This window comes from Toxorhynchites rutilus, chromosome 1, assembly GCF_029784135.1.
Source record: "Toxorhynchites rutilus septentrionalis strain SRP chromosome 1, ASM2978413v1, whole genome shotgun sequence".
In the NCBI taxonomy this organism is placed as follows: Eukaryota; Metazoa; Arthropoda; class Insecta; order Diptera; family Culicidae; genus Toxorhynchites; species Toxorhynchites rutilus.
The window spans coordinates 101,492,962-101,516,046 of record NC_073744.1 but is presented as its reverse complement, the minus strand read 5'-3'; the positions used below and the strand labels follow the sequence as shown (position 1 = coordinate 101,516,046).

Genomic DNA, 23,085 nt, shown 5'->3' with positions numbered 1-23,085 from the left:
CTTTAATCAACTTCCTATTCCTACAGCCACACTCACCAAGGAGGATAAATTCATTAAATAAACCTCTCCATTTTTCAGCTATACTTATGCCATTAAATTCAAAACCACTATATTTTATTATCTATTCAAACTGTATTTCATTTCATTTCACCCCACCCCACACCCACTCCTCCCCTCTTTCCTTCCCATACCACTCCCACCCCCTCCCACTCCACTAATCCCACCCAAATCCTTTCCACTCCTTTCCTTCCTATCCTCCTGAGGAGGGCCGTTTTGTTTTTTGGCTTTGGAACACGCCTTTCACTAGGTCACTTGTGCTTCGTTACTGCTTTGGTCCTCGGATCAGTAAATTTTTACTTTTCTTTACAGCATATATTAAATATCTTATGAAGCATAGGATCCCTTCCTACCTTCTTCTTTAACCGAGAGTCGAGTGGACAGATCTGATGAGTGATTTTGTTTGGTTTCCCTTTCGCCAGTCCCCTCTGGGCTGGTTTTATTGTGGCTCTTCACTGGGCTAGAGGCGAATGAACTGCAAAGTTTAAAGCCTCTTAAAAACAAAGAAAGAAAAAGAAGAATGAGACACATTCATTTTTCGTGAGGACATCGACAAGACAACATCGTTGCCTAACGTGCTGGAGGAGGTGGACGGCGAAGGATCGACACATACACGCGCAGAACTCTTTCCGTTAGGATGCCATTCAGCATCGAGAAAGTTCCGGAAAGATCTAATCATTGCTGGAAAATAATCTGCCAGTTCCTTTGGGAATTTTCAAAATATATTCATGTGAAAGAGTTTAATTGAATGTTTTCTATCCATGTTACACTGTGACCAAATATGTTTCAATCAAGTGCTATTAACAGGTGGTGATCGAGTTGGCATTAACCACTGGTGGGCTTCCAGTATCGAGGAAAATGTGGAAATAACTAATCGTTACTGAAAATAATCTGCCAGTTCCTCTGGGAATTTTCTAAATATATTCATGTGAAAGAGTTTAATTGAATGTTTTCTATCCATGTTACACTGTGACCAAATATGTTTCAACCAAGTGCTATTAACAGGTGGTTATCGAGTTGGCATTAACCACTGGTGGGCTTCCAGTATCGAGGAAAATGTGGAAATATCTAATCGTTACTGAAAATAATCTGCCAGTTCCTCTGGGAATTTAAAAATACATTCATGTGAAAGAGTTTATTTGAATGTTTTCTAACCATATAACACAGCGATCAAATACATTTGATTTTGTAATTTTTCAACCAAGTGTAATTAGCAGGAAAGCTTCTGAAGATTATTCTTCCCCATCAGTAGGATATTTCCGTATCCAATATTGTATGCGTAAGCAATCGATTATTGCTCAGTCGCCGAAAGTTTCGAGCTCAGAGAGTTCATTCCCCTCTAGTATGCCTTCCAAATTGCCATCGTAAACCACACCTTCTCTCGATTCAATCACACACAAAAAGCATACTTAAGCGATATTCTGGTGGTGAGACACATTCATTTTTCGTGAGGACATCGACAAGACAACATCGTTGCCTAACGTGCTGGAGGAGGTGGACGGCGAAGGATCGACACATACACGCGCAGAACTCTTTCCCTTAGGATGCCATTCAGCATCGAGAAAGTTCCGGAAAGATCTAATCATTGCTGGAAAATAATCTGCCAGTTCCTCTGGGAATTTTCAAAATATATTCATGTGAATGAATTTAATTGAATGTTTTCTATCCATGTAACACTGTGACCAAATATGTTTCAATCAAGTGCTATTAACAGGTGGTTATCGAGTTGGCATTAACCACTGGTGGGCTTCCAGTATCGAGGAAAATGTGGAAATAACTAATCGTTACTGAAAATAATCTGCCAGTTCCTCTGGGAATTTTCAAAATATATTCATGTGAAAGAGTTTAATTGAATGTTTTCTATCCATGTAACACTGTGACCAAATATGTTTCAATCAAGTGCTATTAACAGGTGGTTATCGAGTTGGCATTAACCACTGGTGGGCTTCCAGTATCGAGGAAAATGTGGAAATATCTAATCGTTACTGAAAATAATCTGCCAGTTCCTTTGGGAATTTTCAAAATATATTCATGTGAAAGAGTTTAATTGAATGTTTTCTATCCATGTAACACTGTGACCAAATACATTTGGTTTTGTGGTTTTTCAATCAATCGCAATCAACAGGATAGCTTCTGAAGATTATTCTTCCCCATCAGTAGGATATTTCCGTATCCAATATTGCATGCATAAAACCTTGTGCCTCCAACGTAACGCTCTCGTTTTCGAAGTTCTCCAAATATTCATTCATTCAGAATGAATTCAGATTCAACTTCATACAAATGATCTCTAAATCAACGATAGTCCTACGTCACCCTTGCGGTTATACCATAGATATAACCTACTTCCTGTTTTTCAGAACGCGCTCGTTTATTTCTCGACAGATCGTAGAGTTCGTCTCCAAAACCTAAGTTCTTTTTCATTTTTATTTACTTTGTTTGCGGAGACTACAAATCTTACAATTCATTCGTCTCCGAAACCACAGCTTAAGGTACGGTAATGTGCTCAATAGTGGAATATATGATAATGAACGAGCTGATGACTACCTATGCATTCCCTATCACAGCCATCATTTTGATTGTACGATATGTGAATACGCCGAAAGATGCCCGCTGTTGAACATTTAATAAGTACAAAGCCTTCAGAAAAAAAATCAAGAATCAAGTTTGTAAAAAAAACCCCCAACATGTTCATAAAGAGTAAACAGTAAACTAATCCATTTTTCAGATAGATAGGTAGGTATTCACGTAGGAGAAGAAAATAAAACAATATATTTAAAAAATATATTTAGCAAAAGCTGTCCCCTTTGTATAGTCCTACGTCACTCCGGTTATGTCACCGACATTACCCACCCGTCTTTTTTAAATTGATCATTCAGTTTTCACAAACCCATGTATAGTTTCCGAATTAAAAGTGGCTTCAAATTACAACACATTGTATGCAGGATGGCATTAACGAATTTTCTCGGTAGCAAGAACTGCTTTCTTTGGTTGACTGACTGACGTTACATCTGCATTGTATAGGAGAATAACTAAGGAGCAACATGATGAGCTATGTATTTCCTGCTGCTCTGTTCTTATTTTAAGTTCTTATAGTTCGTTTATTTTTCAACAGATCGTCTCCAAAACCTCAGTTCTTTTTTATTTTTATTTACTTTGTATACGGATACTACAAATCTTACAATTAATTCGTCTCCGAAACCACAGTTTAAGGTACGGTAATGTGCTCAATAATGAAATATATGATAGTGAATGAGTTGATGACTACCTATGCATTCCCTATCACAGCCATCATTTTGATTGTACGATATATGCATACGCCGAAAGATGCCCGGCGTTGAGCATTTAATAAGTACAAAGCCTTTAGAAAAAAATCAAGAATCAAGTTTGTAAAAAAAACGCAAAAACACAACACCAAAGGTTCTTTTCAGAACCCCCAACATGTTCATAAAAAGTAAACAGTAAAGTAATTCATTTTTCAGGTAGATAGGTAGGTAGAAGAAAATAAAACAATATAATTAAAATATATATTTAGCAAAAGCTGTCCCCTTTGTATAGTCCTACGTCACTCCGGTTATGTCCCCGACATTACCCACCCGTCTTTTTTTCTTTTTCCTTTCCAATCGTGCTTCATTCTATTTCGCTGCTGCTCTGGTTGCCCGTTTTGGTCGGTACGATTTAAGGAGCACAAAATGGACCAATAAAAAATGGGCACATAGTGCATTTTGACAATGCTTGATATTTCACAATTATTCAATTATTTATCTCAAGAAAAATTAAATGTTATTCGTTATGATAGATGCGTAGATATATTTCCTATCAATTGATTTCCTACTTGTTCAGTGCCTAGATTTCCATTTCACCCCCTATATCTTCCGGTTAGACGTAGTCCTACGTCAAAATAAATAAATGTAGAACTTTTCGACACACCACACAAGTGCCTCTTTTTCAGTATGGCAATATCGTGCTTCCGTTTCAGTTAATGATTTGGAAGCATAGCTTATAATTTGATGTTTTCCATACTTATCTACTTGAATCAGTAAGCCTCCTAGTTCTATTGGACTGGCATCGGCCATTACCAATGTTCTATCTCTCTTCTGATAAAAACCCAACGTAGATGAATCAGCCAATTTTGTCTTGATCTCGCTGAAGGCTTTTTCATGTTCGACCAGCCAACTGAAAGAGACTACTTTCTTCATCATGTCTCTTAGTGGCGCATCTACTGTTGCCAAATTTGGTATGAACCGATTCAAGTAGCTGGCCAGCCCAAGTAAAATCCGCACATCATTAGCATTTTCAGGTCGTCGGAAAGAGACTAGAGCTTCCACTTTGGCATCCGATGGTATTATTCCAGTTCTAGTTATTTTAAGACCTAGGAACTCGAGCTCCGTGGTCCCAAAAATACATTTATCCCAGTTGAGCTGCACATTCCTGGCTTTCAATTTAGCTAGCACCTGGATTAAATCAGATATAAAAGAAAAAAAAGGTAAAACAACGATAAATCGATGAAAACAAGCTTTACTCAATTTTATTTGTGTATAAGATGATCTCAAGCAACCAAGCATAGAAAAAAGAAGAAAAAAACATTATAGAATTACATAATCTTTACTACCTTCGTTACACGTTGATCATGTTCCTCCTTGTTATTTTCTTCTATATACGCATCATACCACCAAGTGCCCTCAGTACCTGCTAATATTGCGTCTATGGTTTTTTTGAGAAATTTCAGGATCCGACACTAGTCCGAAGGGCATGCGCTTAAACCGGTACATTCCCTTTGATGTAAGGTACACCATTGCATCTATTGAAGGTTGAAAAATCGGTTTTGCATTTGGATCCAAATGGATATGAACACTAACGCCAGCAATCTTTGAAAGTTGCTCTATATTTTTTGAAATACGATCGATCTCCAGGCTAATGACAGCTGATTACTTCGATTCCCGCAGATTTGAATTCCTTCCAAGCATCACTAGTAATCAAATTTGCCTCTGCTCCTGAGTCAACCAACATCGGGTGAGAAACACCTCCAATCACACATGTCACCGTATTTGACTCCGTTCCAGAATAGAAAGCGTAATATGTTTTCGATGAATTATTCGACGACGGTTCTCTAGCCTCAATTACATTTAATTCTTGGACTTCCTGGTCCTGTGCAGCAGTACATTCTACAGCTCGAATCTTCTTGGCTCCTACTGTTTCTACCTTCCAGTGTGAGAAAGGTCTGACTTGCATTCGACATCGGGTTTCAAAATGTCCTATTTTCTTGCATCGCTTACACCATTTTCCTCTGGCCGGACATCTTGTGTCACTCGAAATGTGTCCGAAAAGTCCGCATTTGAAACAGTTTATCTCCGGATTTTTGAACTTCTGTGGAAAGTCTTTTTTCTGCTTCAATGACTGATACCATCTTTTGGTTTGAATACCATAAACGCGCTTATGTTGCCTAAACTCCTCGCGGTTTGATGAAAATCTTTCATTTGTTTTTGAACTCCTTCCAGCGATTTTCCGATTTCTTCTATTCTTCTACTGATCGATTTTCTGCAGAATCTGCTTCCGTAGTTCATCTGATATACAGCCTTCTATTATAGTATCTGTCAGCATGATGTCTGTAAGAATCTTACAAACGCTCTGTTCATATTTATCGACGCCACATTCACTAATTTGTTGTCTAATCCGGATAACAAATTCCGCAAACCTCTCGCCTTCTTGTTGCTTCATTCTTCGTAAGTTATGGCGCTCGAGTACATCTTGCCGACCCGGTTGAAAAAAATCGTCCAATGCTTGATCGCCACATCATAATAAGCCTTCTCTAAAGATACCACCGCAAATTTTTCGCCGTCAGGTAACGATTGGAATATCGCTTGCAGCTGTGAACCTCCAAGGTGAAGAAGTTTAGCACGCTTTCGTTTTTGGTCAGTTATGTCCTCGGCTTCAAAGTAATAATCCAATGATCGCTTCCAGATTTGCCATTCTTTATGCAATTTTGTTTTTTCAATTTCATTGCATCTAAATGACGGAATGACCCTTGACGAATCCATCTGAAAACAATATAAGCATGATGAACAGAATAAATAAAACACCATAACAATATTGTCAAATCCAATAAACATAATTTCTTTTCAATCGATTCAATTAATTTATTATTACAAATAAGTGGGTGTATGTGTGTATTCAGGTATCACCTATTGTATTCATCACCATATCCTTCAATAATTACAATACCCATATAATAATAAAAAAGTGCAATATAAACAACAATTATATCAATACAACTCATAATCTGAATGAAGGGCGAATACGAAATTATTGCGACACCGAAAATGTCATGCCAATTCTCTTATAATGTTTAGAATCAAACCAAAATTTAGGGTAGTTTTATACATATATTTACTTCAAAAATCAAAAGAAAAGTTGATCGATGGAGCCTTGAGTGTAAAATTGAACGCATTTTCGCTTGATGCCCTCCATCAAAGTCTTTACAGTGTCATCTGGTACCAGTTTCTCAGTTTTGACGTAGGACTACGTCTTTCATTTCTATACCGGGGTGTAAAATCAAAGTTTCGAAAACGAAAGCGTCACGCCGGAGACCGAGATTTTGAGCGTTAATAGCTCCTAAACAACTGAACGAAATGGTATGATAAACACTTCATTCGAAAGACAAAATGTTTACGCGTTCTGTACTTGTTACTTTTTGATCCAAAAACTTGTTTCAATAGTCCTAAAATTGCTTTCAAAACAGACTATTGAAATCACCAATCGGTATATAAGCGAGCGCCGCTCGGAAATCCACTCAGTTCTAATTGAACAGCGATTGGAGCATGTTGTCGCTGTTGTGGTGAAGCTCTTCATTTATCATGAAAGCGCGGATGAACGGTGTCACCAAGAGCCTGTTTGTGCACCTTAGGCCAGAAGGGAATCCATCAGGAGGAGAGTGATGCCACAAACGGTTCCCCGGGAAGACATCGCTACACAAACATACACGCGCGGAATTCTTTCCGTTTGGATGCCATTCAGCATCGAGAAAGTTCCGGAAAGATCTAATCATTTCTGGAAAATAATCTGCCAGTTCCTCTGGGAATTTAAAAATACATTCATGTGAAAAAGTTTATTTGAATGTTTTCTATCCACGTAACACTGTGCCAAATATGTTTCAAGCAAGTACTATTAACAGGTGGTTATCGAGTTAGTATTAACCACTGGTGTGCTTCCAGTATCGAGGAAAATGTGGAAATATCTAATCGTTACTGAAAATAATCTGCCAGTTCCTCTGGGAATTCAAAAATACATTCATGTGAAAAAGTTTATTTGAATGTTTTCTATCCATGTAACACTGTGACCAAATATGTTTCAAGCAAGTGCTATTAACAGATGGTTATCGAATTAGCATTAACCACAGGTGGGCTTCCAGTATCGAGGAAAATGTGGAAATATCTAATCGTTACTGAAAATAATCTGCCAGTTCCTCTGGGAATTTAAAAATACATTCATGTGAAAGAGTTTATTTGAATGTTTTCTATCCATGTAACACTGTGACCAAATACATTTGGTTTTGTGGTTTTTCAATCAATCGCAATTAACAGGATAGCTTCTGAAGATTATTCTTCCCCATCAGTAGGATATTTCCGTATCCAATATTGTATGCGCCCGCAATCGATTATTGCTCAGTCGCCGAAAGTTCCGAGCTCAGAAAGTTCTTTCCCCTCTAGTTTGCCTTCCAAATTGCCATCATAAACCACTTCTCTCGATTCAATCACACACAAAAAGCATACTTAAGCGATATTCTGGTGGTGAGACACATTCATTTTTCGTGAGAACATCGACAAGACAACATCGTTGCCTAAGGTGCTGGAGGAGGTGGACGGCGAAGGATCGACATATACACGCACAGAATTCTTTCCGTTTGGATGCCATTCAGCATCGAGAAAGTTCCGGAAAGATCTAATCATTGCTGGGAAAAAATCAGCCAGTTCCTCTGGGAATTTAAAAATACATTCATGTGAAAGAGTTTATTTGAATGTTTTCTATCCATGTAACACTGTGACGAAATATGTTTCAATCAAGTGCTATTAACAGATGTTTATCGAGTTAGCATTAACCACTGGTGGGCTTCCAGTATCGAGGAAAATGTGGAAATATCTAATCGTTACTGAAAATAATCTGCCAGTTCCTCTGGGAATTCAAAACTACATTCATGTGAAAAAGTTTATTTGAATGTTTTCTATCCATGTAACACTGTGACCAAATATGTTTCAAGCAAGTGCTATTAACAGATGGTTATCGAATTAGCATTAACCACAGGTGGGCTTCCAGTATCGAGGAAAATGTGGAAATATCTAATCGTTACTGAAAATAATCTGCCAGTTCCTCTGGGAATTAAAAATTACATTCATGTGAAAGAGTTTATTTTAATGTTTTCTATCCATGTAACACTGTGACCAAATATGTTTCAAGCAAGTGCTATTAACAGATGGTTATCGAATTAGCATTAACCACAGGTGGGCTTCCAGTATCGAGGAAAATGTGGAAATATCTAATCGTTACTGAAAATAATCTGCCAGTTCCTCTGGGAATTTAAAAATACATTCATGTGAAAGAGTTTATTTGAATGTTTTCTATCCATGTAACACTGTGACCAAATACATTTGGTTTTGTGGTTTTTCAATCAATCGCAATTAACAGGATAGCTTCTGAAGATTATTCTTCCCCATCAGTAGGATATTTTCGTATCCAATATTGTATGCGCCCGCAATCGATTATTGCTCAGTCGCCGAAAGTTCCGAGCTCAGAAAGTTCTTTCCCCTCTAGTTTGCCTTCCAAATTGCCATCATAAACCACACCTTCTCTCGATTCAATCACACACAAAAAGCATACTTAAGCGATATTCTGGTGGTGAGACACATTAATTTTTCGTGAGGACATCGACAAGACAACATCGTTGCCTAACGTGCTGGAGGAGGTGGACGGCGAAGGATCGACACATACACGCACAGAATTCTTTCCGTTTGGATGCCATTCAGCATCGAGAAAGTTCCGGAAACATCTAATCATTGCTGGGAAATAATCAGCCAGTTCCTCTGGGAATTTAAAAATACATTCATGTGAAAGAGTTTATTTGAATGTTTTCTATTCATGTAACACTGTGACCAAATATTTTTCAATCAAGTACTATTAACAGGTGGTTATCGAGTTAGTATTAACCACTGGTGGGCTTCCAGTATCGAGGAAAATGTGGAAATATCTAATCGTTACTGAAAATAATCTGCCAGTTCCCCTGGGAATTTAAAATTACATTCATGTGAAAGAGTTTATTTTAATGTTTTCTATCCATAAAATATCCATATAATACATTTGGGTTTGTGATTTGTCAATCAAGTACAGTTAGCAGGTTAGCTTCTGAAGATTATTCTTCAGAACAAGGTTTTTCGTATCCTATATTGGATACATAAAACCTTGTGCCTCCAACGTAACGCTCTCGTTTTCGAAGTCTCCCAAATATTCATTTATTCATTCATTCAGAATGGATTTAGATTCAACTTCAAACAAATGATCTCTAAATCAACGATAGTCCTACGTCACCCTTGCGGTTATACCATAGATATAACCCACTTCCTGTTTTGACGTAGGACTACGTCTTTCATTTCTATACCGGGGTGTAAAACCAAAGTTTCGAGAACGAAAGCGTTACGCTGGAGACCGAGATTTTGAGCGTTAATAGCTCTTAAACAACTGAACGAAATGGTATGATAAACACTTCATTTGAAAGATAAAATGTCTACGCGTCACATACTTGTTACTTTTTCATCCAAAAACTCGTTTCAATAGTCTTAAAATTGCTTTCAAAACAGGCTATTGAAATCAAAAATCGGTATATAAGCGAGCGCCGCTCGTAAACCCACTCACAATGGTGCTACTGACACTCGACCGCAACGGTTATGTTTTTAGCGCCATTCTAAAAGAGAATAATAACTATAGAAGTTTTCTCCTACAACCGAATGCATAGCTTTTTTCAAAGCTGATTTCGGTCCTAAATACAGCGTTTTTTTCAGCAACAGTTGTCCGGATACCAGGAAAGGAGGAAGCAGCCGAGAAGCCCCCAACGGCCATTCAGGAAGTTGGTTCGGTCGGATTGGCCACTTTGACCGGCAGTTTTCACTGCCCCTTGCGTGTCCCGCTGTTTGCGCCCGTCTCATCAGCAACGTTTTTCCTGCCAGTGACGCGCGATTTTGGCGCAATTTCTACTTCAACCACCAGCAACTCAGGAGGTGTGAAAAGAGGTTTTCTTCGCTTCGTCGCTTCGAACCGCTGCGGCGATTGCCCTGCCGTCGGCGGTATCCGGTCCCTTCCCCGCTACCCCACTACCATTTGGTGGTGTATTAGGAGTGGTTCTTCAACACGATCGGTGAGTGACCAAACCTTTCTTGATACCAGGAGTTAGTGAGAGATAGGACGCCCAAAGGGTATAGGTTAAAAAAATTTTCTTTACTACATATCCCAAATTATTTTAATTTAACAGACATTTAAAAGTGATTTTTTCCAAGTGTTTTTAAAAACAGTGTTTTTCCGCCAAGTGATTTCGGTGTTTGTTCTTGTAACTGCGTTGGCATTGTCCCCCGCCGTTACTGTCCTCCGCCGTTTTCGTCCCCCGTCGCACGTCGTATAGTCTACTTTGGTTAGTGAATATTTTACGACTTTTTCGCCGGCTACACCTGGGGTGTAGCTAGGCAACAAAAATGGCTTCCAGTAGTTCCGGACCTCCAGGAGGCCGGGCTACAAACCGTTACCGTGGAAGACCAACCCAACGGACCACTCCATTTTGGGCTGACCCACTGAGTGGTGATCTTGAAATTCTTCTATTACGGGCCACAGGGGAAGATACCCTCCCCTCGAACCCCTTTCTTGTAAGCAAGACAGTTGCCAAGGCAGGATCCTTAGAAAGTGCAAGACCACAACGAGACGATAAAAACCGAATTCAATATGTACTCTCAGTAAGAGAAAAGGATGTTATCGATAATTTACTTTCAATTAACAAGCTAATTGATGACACCCCAATAGAAATTATTCACCATCCGACTCTAAATCAACGCAAATGCGTTGTCACCTGTCGTGAAGTTCTAGATTTAAAGGAAGACGAATTGTTAAAAGAACTAGCCGATCAAAAAGTGATCGAGGTAAAGCGTATCACCAGGAAAGAAAATGATTCAATTATAGCCACACCAACATTAATTCTGACCATTCGTGGAACTGTTGTTCCTGAATATATAAATTTTGGATTTCTTCGAGCAGGGACTAGGAATTATTATCCAAACCCCATGCAATGTTTTAAGTGTTACCGCTTTGGGCACACAACAAAACGGTGCAGACGAAATACTCCACTCTGCAAAAACTGTGGAAAAGACCACAAAATAAATATTTCCGGAAACAAAATTTGTAAATCCCCTGAATTTTGCGTCAACTGTAAGGGTGATCATACCTCATCCAACAGGACGTGCCCAATATGTGTAAGAGAAAACAACATAACCAGAATAAGAGTAGATGAGGGAATATCTCACAACGAAGCTAGGAAAAAGTATGACCTCCAGAACAATGGAATAACCTATTCCAGTGTGCTGCAGGACAGACTTAATACCATTCAAACAACAGTAGATGGCTGCACTCAATGCAAATGCCAATGTAATTCCGCTAGACCCAATCAGGATAATAGCCAATCCATTACCTCAGGCAATGAAACGGAAAGCTCGATAGATGAATCTGAAGAAGATTCCGAAGAATCAGAAGAAGAAGAAATGGAGGAACCAAAGAATATAGAATCTGAAGAGGATAGACAGGACATGCAAACCGAAGAGGAATCAGATAATCCAATGGAATACATTGAAATTAGGAATAAAAATAAAAGGAAAATCTCGAACAAAGGAATATCTTCTGAAGAACATAAGTCTTCTGATGAGGAAAACAAGCAAACCAAAGAAGTCCAACGGAAACGGACAAGGAACGAACAAACAAATCAAATGAATGAAAGAAACAACACACACACACCAACAATAAACACCCACATAACAACAATCAACAATCACATGCTAACACTCTATACCACTCCACTCCAAATAAAAATAACACTAACACAAATAACACACACACCAGGAAAGTTTCCAGCCCTCCAAAGGGTAATAATAAAAACAAATAAATTATTCCTTCTATTACATAATTTTAACCTTTGATCTGCAGCATTTTTATATCAATCAATATTATTTTAGTTAAACCGAACGGCCCGGAGTTGCCGTCCACCTTATTTTTGAGGGAGGTAGGATGGACGGCGGCTCCAGCCCTCGATCTCTTGATACTATTTACCATACTTTTCATAAAATAATTCATAAATCGAAAGACCTGGAGCCACCTTCCGCCTAATTCAAGGAGGGATGGGACGGAGGGCGGTCTTCAGGCTTTCACTTATTCATATTATATTTAATCGGATTATTTCTTTAAATAACTTTCATAATCGTAGTACCGGAAACCGACTCTCACCTTATTTTGGAGATGGTAGGGTGAGCGGCGGTTCCTAGTCTAATATTATATTTTCTCTAAAGGCCGGGAGTTGTCCTCCATTTCACTCAGTGGGATTGATGGCGAAGACTCACGGTGGAACACATATTAATCACATGCTCTAAATTTAATGCTTCAAGAATAAAGTTTCAGGTTGCAGACACCATAAGGACAGCACTATCGGACGACGCCGTCGAGCAAAAAAGGACCATCGAGTTCCTAAAGGATACAGGTTTATTCGATCAGATCTAATGTCAAATTACTAAATCTACCTATACTGATAAAACTACGTTTGTTTTCTCTTCTAATTTCAGCAAAAGATGAGCAGGTTTTTTACGCCCTATTTAGAAGCGAGCTCGTCAAGCACACTAAAAGGGGCTTTTTCCCTGCTCCATTTGTTTGGTTGTGTTTTTGGCCCCAGAGCCGTGTAGGGTGCGGCGATACGACATACATCCATAGCGGTTACTAGGACTGAGTCGAGCGAGAATAACGATTTTTGCAATAGTTTTCTTAGTTTTCCTTCAGTTAAATTTCCCGCCCTCAAGGGCAAGAGACGAATGAACTCTCAGAGTTTAAAGTCTCTCTAATTCATTACCATTACCACCAAACCCACTCAGTTATGATTGAACAGCGATTGGAGCATGTTGTCGCTGTTGTTGTGAAGCTAAATAATTTCGTTTATCATGAAAGCGCTGATGAACGGTGTCACCAAGAGCCTGTTTGTGCACCTAAGGCCAAAAGGGAATCCATCAGGAGGAGAGTGATGCCACGGTTCCGCTTGAAACATCGGAGCAGCCGCCACACACACACACACATACACGCGCGGAATTCTCGTTGCTATCATCGTTGCTGAAAAATAATCTGCCAGTTCCCCTGGGAATTGAAAAATACATTCATGCGAAATAGTTTATTTTAATGTTTTCTATCCATATAACACTGCAACCAAATACATTTGGTTTTGTTATTTTTCAATCAATCGCAATTAACAGGAAAGCTTCTGAATATTTTTTTCCCCATCAGTGGAAATTTTCGTATCCAATATTGGATGCATAACATGAAAAACGGAAAATGTTTCACATCGCGAAAATCAAGTCATTTTCGAGCGATTATTTGCTTTCTACTCATATAATGCTTCGACCAAATACATTTCGTTTTGGATTTTTTCAATCAAGTGCGATCAACGTAAGACCACGTCTTTCGGCAATTTATTAGAGGTGCAATGAATCTTTAGGAATTCCCGCTCTACGCGCACTGGCAAACAATGTTTACTCAACAATTTCTCAAACTAGAAATGGGTGTTGTGAGAAAGGATTAGCGAACGCGGAAACGACAAACGGGAGAAAGATATTTGGAGGTTGAAGGAAATTGGCAGAAAACTTCTTCATTCTATCATTCAAATAATGTGATTCATACCACATCGTTTTGCCAGAAAGAGATTATTAATGCTCAAAGGAGGAATCGAGTCCTCCGAGGAAATTACCCAGCGCAAATTAGAGTCGACTATCGATTGCGGCATTCGTACACAAATAATTTCATAATGCAGTTTCACCAAAGTGATTTCTTCGGATATATTCACTACATCATGTCATGTATTTCATATTCTTCATTAGGAAATCCATATCCATGGCACCTATCGGTAACGAATTATTATCGAAACCACGATTTTCGCTAAATGCTCCTTTCAGTTCGGCCTGTAAAAAACTTTTCTGTACTCTAATCCATCAAATTTGGAGCCCTGAAAAGGGCCGTTGATTATATGCTAAGCTAATATAGCACGCTCTCCTCGGATACGATGGGCCAGCTGGATGTCCTTGGGCATGATGTGACGCGTTTTGCATGGATAGCACACAAATTGGTATCTTCGAATAAGCCTCCTGCAGCGTCATAACCGCGGAGCGCAAGTCGGTTTTGAAGTCCTGAGCAATTCCACGAAACAAATGCTGCAAAGGTAGCTTGCGGATCAGCAATTCGGTCGACTTCTGATAGCGACGAATTTCATGCGAAGTTCCCGGTCGATAGCGATGTGGCTTCTCCACCTATCCTGCTACTGGTGCGCTTATCCGAGCTGACTTCGTGTGTCTTACCACCGAATGACTAACGAGCTGTCTGCGAAAGACTAACGAGCTCGAGTCCTCACGGTGCGAGAGTAGAGTAAGAAATGAACGAAAGCAAAGGAAGCGTCATTTTATAAACCATAAAAGTATAGAATCTGAATCCCACCCTTATTATATTCGTGAGTATACAGTAAGCTTATACAATAAAGAGGGTGGGGTTTACATTCGATTCTTTTATGTTTTATAAAATGACACTTCCCTTGCTTTCGTTCATCACGGTGCTTCTGACATTCAACCGAAACGGTCATGTTTGTAGCGCCCCTTTGGAAAGAGTAGCGAAAATAGAAGTTTTCTCCTCACACAACTGGTTCTATGCTAAAGGAAATTCCTTGAGGCTCTAATCAGTCCTAAATAAAGTTTTTTCTCACAGGTGTACAAGACGAGGACAAGGAGGAGGCCACCGAATAGCCTAGACGGTTGGTGGCTTTCGATACCGGCAGTTTTCACTGCCCCTAGCGTCGGTCCCTGTTTTTGGCGCGTTTTTGCAGCTCACTTATATATACCCCACATTATTATTACTGGTTACTTATCTCTGGTGGTGGTTTTTATTTTCAGCTGGTGTTTGATCCTGGATTGCAGAGTGGTGGTGTACCCACACTACCGTTTCTCCGGTGCGGGGGCGCACCCCCCCAGCAGCAGTACATAGTGTTAGTGATATTTATAACAGTTTTTCTTTAAACCTCATAGACATTATAGTAGTGTTTCATTGTATTAAAAGTAGTGTTTCTAGTGAAATTTAAAAACTTTTTTGAAACAAGCTCCGAAACTGTTGAGCCTTTTCTTTTTTTTTATTCTGCATTAGTGCCATTTTTAGTGTGTATCTCAAAATCTACCGCCCTGGCTGTACCTCCCGGGTATAGCCAGCCTCTACCATGGCTTCCAGCAGTGCCGGTAAGTCAACAAACCTTTATAATGGCGTGCCCACCACACGCACCTCTCCTCTCTGGGCCGACCCCTTATGTGGGGAGCTCCAAATTTTATTGCTCAAAGCAACTGGCAAGAATACTCTACCATCAAACCCTTTCGTTGTTTCCAAAACCATCCAAGCTGTTACGGATCGCGATTTCAAGGACGCGAGACCACAGCGCGATGAGAACAATAATTTGCAATACGTGATCCATATTCGTAACAAGGAATATGTAGATGCGCTCCTGGGTATTAAGTCATTAATTGACAAAACCCCTGTGGAGATAACTTATCACCCTACCTTGAACCAGCGCAAATGCGTGGTATCCTGTAGGGATGTGATTGATATGGCAGAAGCTGTACTTTTAAAAGAGCTTGCTGACCAAAGAGTTATTGCGATCAAAAGAATTTCCCGTATGGACCCAACTAAGAAGGAATTAATTCCAACTCCAACCCTGATTTTGACCATCAGAGGTACTGTAATCCCGGAATATATTAACTTTGGCTTTATCCGCGCCCCCACGCGAAATTTTTATCCGAATCCTATGCAGTGCTTCGGCTGCTACAAATTCGGACATACTTCAAAAAAATGTAGAACCAAGATCCAATTATGCCGAAACTGTGGACAACCACACCCAGAACTAGGCAATGAAGAAACAGCCAAGAACTTCATTTGCAACGCTCCTGCCTTCTGTGTAAATTGCAGTGGCAACCACCCTTCTACGAATAGAAAATGCCCCGCATGGGTTGCAGAGAACAATATTACCAAAGTGAGGGTAGACCAAGGAATATCGTACAAGGAAGCCAAACAAAGCTACCAGACCAAAGTAAATGGATCCTCGTTCGCAAGCAAAGTCCAAGAGAGACTTAACTTTATCAAAAGCACGGGATGCAATCGCTGTAAGTGCAACTGCACGCAGCCCAACCCTACCCCAATCATCCAAACGGTTTCCACACCGATAGTTAACCAGCCAGACACTGAATATACCATCTCCACTTCCGATTCCAGAAACTGATCCAGAAATTCCCATGGAAACTGAATCAGCAAAATTAAATAAACGTAAAATCAAAAATTCAAAAACTTCAACTTCAGATGATTTGAAATCATCTGAAGATGAAAATTTCCGCGTTAATGATAAAACAAGGAAAAGATATAAAAACCAACAACCAGAAATCTCTCAACCGGCCGCCCCACAACAGGCCGACCCTCAACCATCCACTTCATACAAAACAGTACCCAATACGAATCGAACAATACCAAATTATTTAAAATTTGACCCTAGACTGAAGACCAAGACTTCCAAAGGTAACAAACAGTCAAAATAATTTCTGATATACCTCCTTCCAAATTAATTAAACCCTTCAAGAGCCTCCATAACATTTCTTAAAATTCAACACTCCACACAAAAACAGTACACCTGTTGTCCAAAATTCAACATCCAACCGAAAACTTGCCATTCAATAGAATTTGCGTGGGCTTAGTAGGTCAATGGATGAAATTAAATTAATGTTAGCTGAGGAGAAACATCTCCCACTAACACTTGCATTCCAAGAAGCCAGAGTGACTAAGATTACACCCGATTTTAACCTTTCACTACAAGGTAAATACAAGTGGTACTTCCATGAGGGACTTACCTCACGACAAGGTGGAGTATGCCTCGCTGTTTTGAGCCATCTCCCACATACCCTCATCCAAATTTCATCACAGTTACAGATATGCGCAATCCAACTCAAGGGACCGTTACGGTTAACCCTCGCTTCTATATACATTTCCCCAACGCATAGTAACAGTAATTTGGAAGCAGAAATGAACAATGCCTTTCAACAACTACCACACCCTTTCATAATCATGGGTGATTTTAACGCCTACCATACTGTATGGGGTGGCCAAAGATGCAATTTAAGAGGTAAAATTATTTTAAAAATCGTTGAACAACTTAACCTCATCATCCTGAACGACTTCCAACATACTCGTATGGATGAACACTCTGGCTCTACTTCTTCAATTGATTTAACGATTACCTCATGGGACCTTGCGCCCAGAGTCAGATGGTGTGTCGATGATGATCTAAGAGGAAGTGATCATTTTCCCATTCACATCCGAACACTGACCAGTAATCCAAAAATCCTCCTGCGAAGGAGATGGTTGTACCAATTTGCCGACTGGGATGGTTTCGAATCAACCATTTCGCATTTGTTACCTGCACAGGGTAACTATTCAGTAGAGGAGTTTTCCCAAGCCGTTTTCGCAGCTGCGAAAGCTAATATACCCCGCACTAGTGGTATCTCCGGACGGAAGGCAGTCCCATGGTGGAATAATGATGTCAAACAGGCCATTAAATCCAGAAGAAAAGCGCTAAGGAAGCTTAGAAGACAACTGGACGGTAGTGAGACAAAAGTACTTGCTCTAGCTGATTTTCAATCTGCTAGAGCTAGAGCAAGGAAAATTATAGCGGAAGCTAAAAAAAATAGCTGGCTTAAATTTCTTGATAGCTTTTGCCCTCAGACAACTTCTAGTGAACTGTGGAGCAAGGTTAATGCAATCAGTGGCAAAAAAAGATCGCGAGGCTATTCCATTATGATCAATGGTACCACTACCGATGATCCCGGAACCATTGCTGAACATTTAGCTGACCATTTTGCTAGTACTTCTGCCACCTCCAACTACAAAAGCGACTTCAAAGCTCGTAAAACTGCCGCGGAGACTACAGAGTTTCCCTCGGACTCAGGGGAACCTCATATTTACAATATCAGGTTCTCTATGAAAGAAATGTTGTGGTCCATTAGTAAGTCCAAAGGCAAATCAGCCGGACCAGACGAAATAGAATACAGCATGTTAAAACATTTACCTTTCCACGTCAAAACGTCGCTGCTCCAAATTTATAATAACCTTTGGGCTAGCAAATGTTTCCCCGACTCATGGAAGGAAGGGCTAGTCATCCCCATCCCTAAACCGATGGAGAAAAAACCACTAGCCACTAGTTTTCGTCCCATCACCCTTCTCAATTGCCTAGGTAAGGTCTTCGAGAGAATGATCAAACGGAGATTGATGACGAACCTTGAAGAACGTCATCTCCTGGATCCTCGACAACATGCTTTTCGTCAAGGCAATGGTACCAACACGTATTTCAGCCAACTTGATCAACACCTTCACGTGGGACGGCGCCAGTGGTTGTATGGTTAGCGTAACAGCCTCACAATCCGATCGGCCTGGGTTCAATCCCAGCTGGCGTCGTTGGGATTTTCTGAGGCGAAAAATCTCTGGTTACGTCTTCCTTCGGAGCGGAAGTAAAAGAAGTTGGCCCGGCTCATGAGTTGTTGAGTCTGATAGGTAGGAACAGGTGGAGTCGCCTCCCTGATGTCGGTGATTGGCACTAAAGTGGCGGAAATAGGCCGACGAAAAATAAGCGAAGATAAAAAAAAAAAAAAAACACCTTCACGTGATCACGCGAGACCACCTCCACGGGGAACTCGCTCTGTTGGACATATCCAAAGCCTACGATACAACCTGGAGATATAATATCTTGGACCAACTCCATCAATGGGGTATCGAAGGTAATTTGTTCGAGATAATTCGCAGTTTTCTACAAAATCGTAGCTTCAAAGTTCTTCTCGGAGGAGTCACCTCCACCAGTAAACTGCAAGAAAATGGAGTGCCACAGGGTTCTGTGCTATCGGTTGCTCTTTTCCTGATAGCGATGCAATCATTATTTGATGCCATACCCCAAAATATTGACGCTTTGCTATACGCAGATGATATTCTGCTAATTTCAAAAAACTCATTCCCAGTACTAGCAAGAAGAAGACTTCAGGAAGGAATCTCGTCTGTTAATAACTGGGCGAATTCCGTGGGATTTAGGATCTCAGCTGAAAAATCTCAAGTTCTTCATTGCTGCAACAATAAGCGTCACAGGAAAAAACTACGTTCTTATCTTCTGAACGGTAGTTCCATTAAACGAGTCAATTCTGCACGAATTCTCGGTGTAATGGTGGACAAAAAACTCACGTTCAATAAACATATAAAGAGTACAATATCGGACATTAAAAACCGCCTTAACTTAGTTAGCGTTATAAGCGGTCGAAGCCGAACAGGATCCCGCAAAACTATCTTCAATATTGGAAGAAGCTTAGTCTATTCCAAACTTACTTACGGTATTGAACTCTTCAGCCGTGCCACCTGGAAAACGCTTGAAGAACTGAGGCCTAGCTATCAAAAGATAATAAGACTAGCATCAGGGGCCTTTAGAACTAGCCCAAGTAAAGCGTTACTCGCTGAGTCAGGCAATTTACCCTTCAAATTGTTCCTCACGAGATTCTACAGCACGCGCGCGATACGAACGCTCGAGAAACATCCAACATTTGAATCCTCTCTTGTGAGAGTGAATAACTGGTTGCAGGATACATGCCGAACCACTCTTCCAATGATTGCACCAATTCCCATTATTAACCTTCGACCATGGTATAAACGGGAACCTCAGATTGATTGGTCAATTAAAAATTCTGTGCGAGCTGGTGAAAACAGCAGCATAGTTTTGGCCATTTTCAACAACCACATCCACAGTAAATACCTTTTTCACCACAAGATCTTTACAGATGGATCCTTTGATGGTTTACAAGTAGGTATCGGCATTTTTGCTAATAACCTGCAAGATAAGTTCCAACTCCCAAGTATCTGTTCGGTATTTTCAGCTGAATTAGCGGCACTTCTTATCGCTACATCAAAGTGCGAACACAACAGAAAGACGGTTATTTTCACCGATTCTGCTAGCGCGCTTCTTGCTCTTGAGAGCGGAAGTAGCAAACATCCATGGGTACTCGCAATTGAAGAGAAAACTGCCCAAAATGATATCACCTTCTGCTGGATCCCAGGTCACTGTGGAATCCGCGGTAACGAAGAGGCTGATCGCCTAGCCAAAGAAGGGAGAACATCCAAACTATGGAGCACAAGCGTCCCATCTGATGATATAATCAGATGGGTTAACTCATCTCTGATGACGTGCTGGGAGAACGAATGAAACATCTGCAGAGATACTTTTTTGAGAAAAATTAAAAACACTACCCATCCTTGGATGGATAGAAACCAAAGATCTTTTCAAGTATGTCTAACACGTCTTCGTATTGGACATACCAAATTAACGCACAGGTTCTTGGTTGAAAAAACCGAACCACCCATTTGTAATACCTGTAACGTCAGGCTGACCGTAGAACATTTTCTACTTGTCTGCCCACGTTACAACCTTATGAGAACTAAGTTTCAGATAGCTGACAACCCAAGGACAGCCCTAGCAAGAGATAACTTGGAGGAGGACAAATTACTGCATTTCCTGAAGGAGACGGATCTTTTGGAGCTTATTTAACCATTATACAATTATTTACTATATGTTACAGACTTAACCACATCATTCATACTAACACCTAATGCTTGTGAGCTAATATATGTGTTACCAACGTATTACATATGTTAGGTCACACACATTTTATTTATAAAAAAAAATTAATATATATATATATAAAAAAAACAAAAAACAAAAAAAAAAATTAGTTAGATATGTAGTTAGATATCACAAACCAAACACACCCACACACACACTTAGACACACACTCATAACAAAATAAACAGATTTTGATTTTTTGTAAAAAAAAGACGGGTGGGTAATGTCGGGGACATAACCGGAGTGACGTAGGACTATACAAAGGGAAGGAAGGTATTGTATTATAGAGACTTTAAACTTTTGCAGTTCATTCGTCTCTAGCCTTGAGAAAGGCCCTTTGAAAACTCTACTCTACTTTACTCCAGCGCTACCACCTCCGCCCTCTTGCCTTGAGAAAGGCACTCGATCCCTCGCCGTCCAGCCCGTCCAGCAACGATGTTGTCCAGTCGGTGTCCACACAAAGAATGGCGATACAAAGGGGACAGCTTTTGCTAAATATATATTTAAAATATATTGTTTTATTTCCTTCTCCTACGTGAATACCGACCTATCTACCTGAAAAATGGATTAGTTTACTGTTTACTCTTTATGAACATGTTGGCGGTTCTGAAAAGAACCTTTTGTGTTGTGTTTTTGCTTTTTTTTACCAACTTTCTCAATTTTTTTCTCACTATCTCATAGTTGATTCTTGATTTTTTTCTGAAGGCTTTGTACTTATTAAATGTTCAACGCCGGACTTCTTTTGGCGTATGCACATATCGTACAATCAAAATGATGGCTGTGATAGGGAATGCATAGGTTGTCATCAGCTCATTCACTATCATATATTTCACTATTCAGCACATTACCGTACCTTAAACTGTGGTTTCGTAGACGAATGAATTGTAAGATTTGAATCTCCGCAAACAAAGTAAATACGAGGGTCACTATTTATATTTCGGGAATAGGAACAAAAACAAATAGTTAAGCTGCGAATATATTTTTATTGTTTTTCAAAGTACTCTCCACGATGATCGATACACTTTTGCATGCGCTTAAACCAATCTTATCTTCTTTGTTTTTAAGAGGCTTTAAACTTTGCAGTTCATTCGCCTCTAAGATTAAACCAATTTTCAAAGCATTTATTCCAATCGACACGAGCCTTTTTTGACGTAGGACTACGTCTTTCATTTCTATACCGGGGTGTAAAACCAATGTTTCGAGAACGAAAGCGTTACGCTGGAGACCGAGATTTTGAGCGTTAATAGCTCTTAAACAACTGAACGAAATGGTATGATAAACACTTCATTTGAAAGATAAAATGTCTACGCGTCATATACTTGTTACTTTTTGATCCAAAAACTTGTTTCAATAGTCTTAAAATTGCTTTCAAAACAGGCTATTGAAATCACCAATCGGTATATAAGCGAGCGCCGCTCCTAAACCCACTCAGTTATGATTGAACAGCGATTGGAGCATGTTGTCGCTGTTGTTGTGAAGCTAATTTCGTTTATCATGAAAACGCTGATGAACGGTGTCACCAAGAGCCTGTTTGTGCACCTAAGGCCAAAAGGGAATCCATCAGGAGGAGAGTGATGCCACGGTTCCGCTTGAAACATCGGAGCAGCCGCCACACACACACACACATACACGCGCAGAATTCTCGTTGCTATCATCGTTGCTGAAAAATAATCTGCCAGTTCCCCTGGGAATTGAAAAATACATTCATGCGAAAGAGTTTATTTTAATGTTTTTAATGTGCGTGATTGAATCGAGAGAAGGTGTGGTTTACGATGGCAATTTGGAAGGCAAACTAGAGGAGAATGAACTCTCTGAGTATGAAAATTTCGGCGACTGAGCAATAATCGATTGAAAGTTATATAATTTTGGCGATACGAAACATTTTTCGTTTTTCATGTTATGCATCCATTATTGGATTCGAAAATATCCTACTGATGGGAAAGAATAATCTTCAGAAGCTTTCCAGCTAATTACACTTGATTGAAAAATTACGAAATCAAATGTATTTGGTCGCTGTGTTCGCCATATAATTAGAAAACATT

General features: G+C 39.8%; 1 protein-coding gene across 1 annotated transcript; it reads left to right on the top strand.

Moving 5' to 3' along the window:
- The first annotated feature begins 15,577 nt into the window (after positions 1-15,577).
- On the top strand, positions 15,578-16,627 carry LOC129761244 (uncharacterized). The gene has a single exon (XM_055758959.1). The coding sequence runs from the start codon at positions 15,578-15,580 to the stop codon at positions 16,625-16,627; it is 1,050 nt and encodes a 349-aa protein (XP_055614934.1).
- Positions 16,628-23,085: the final 6,458 nt, after the last annotated feature.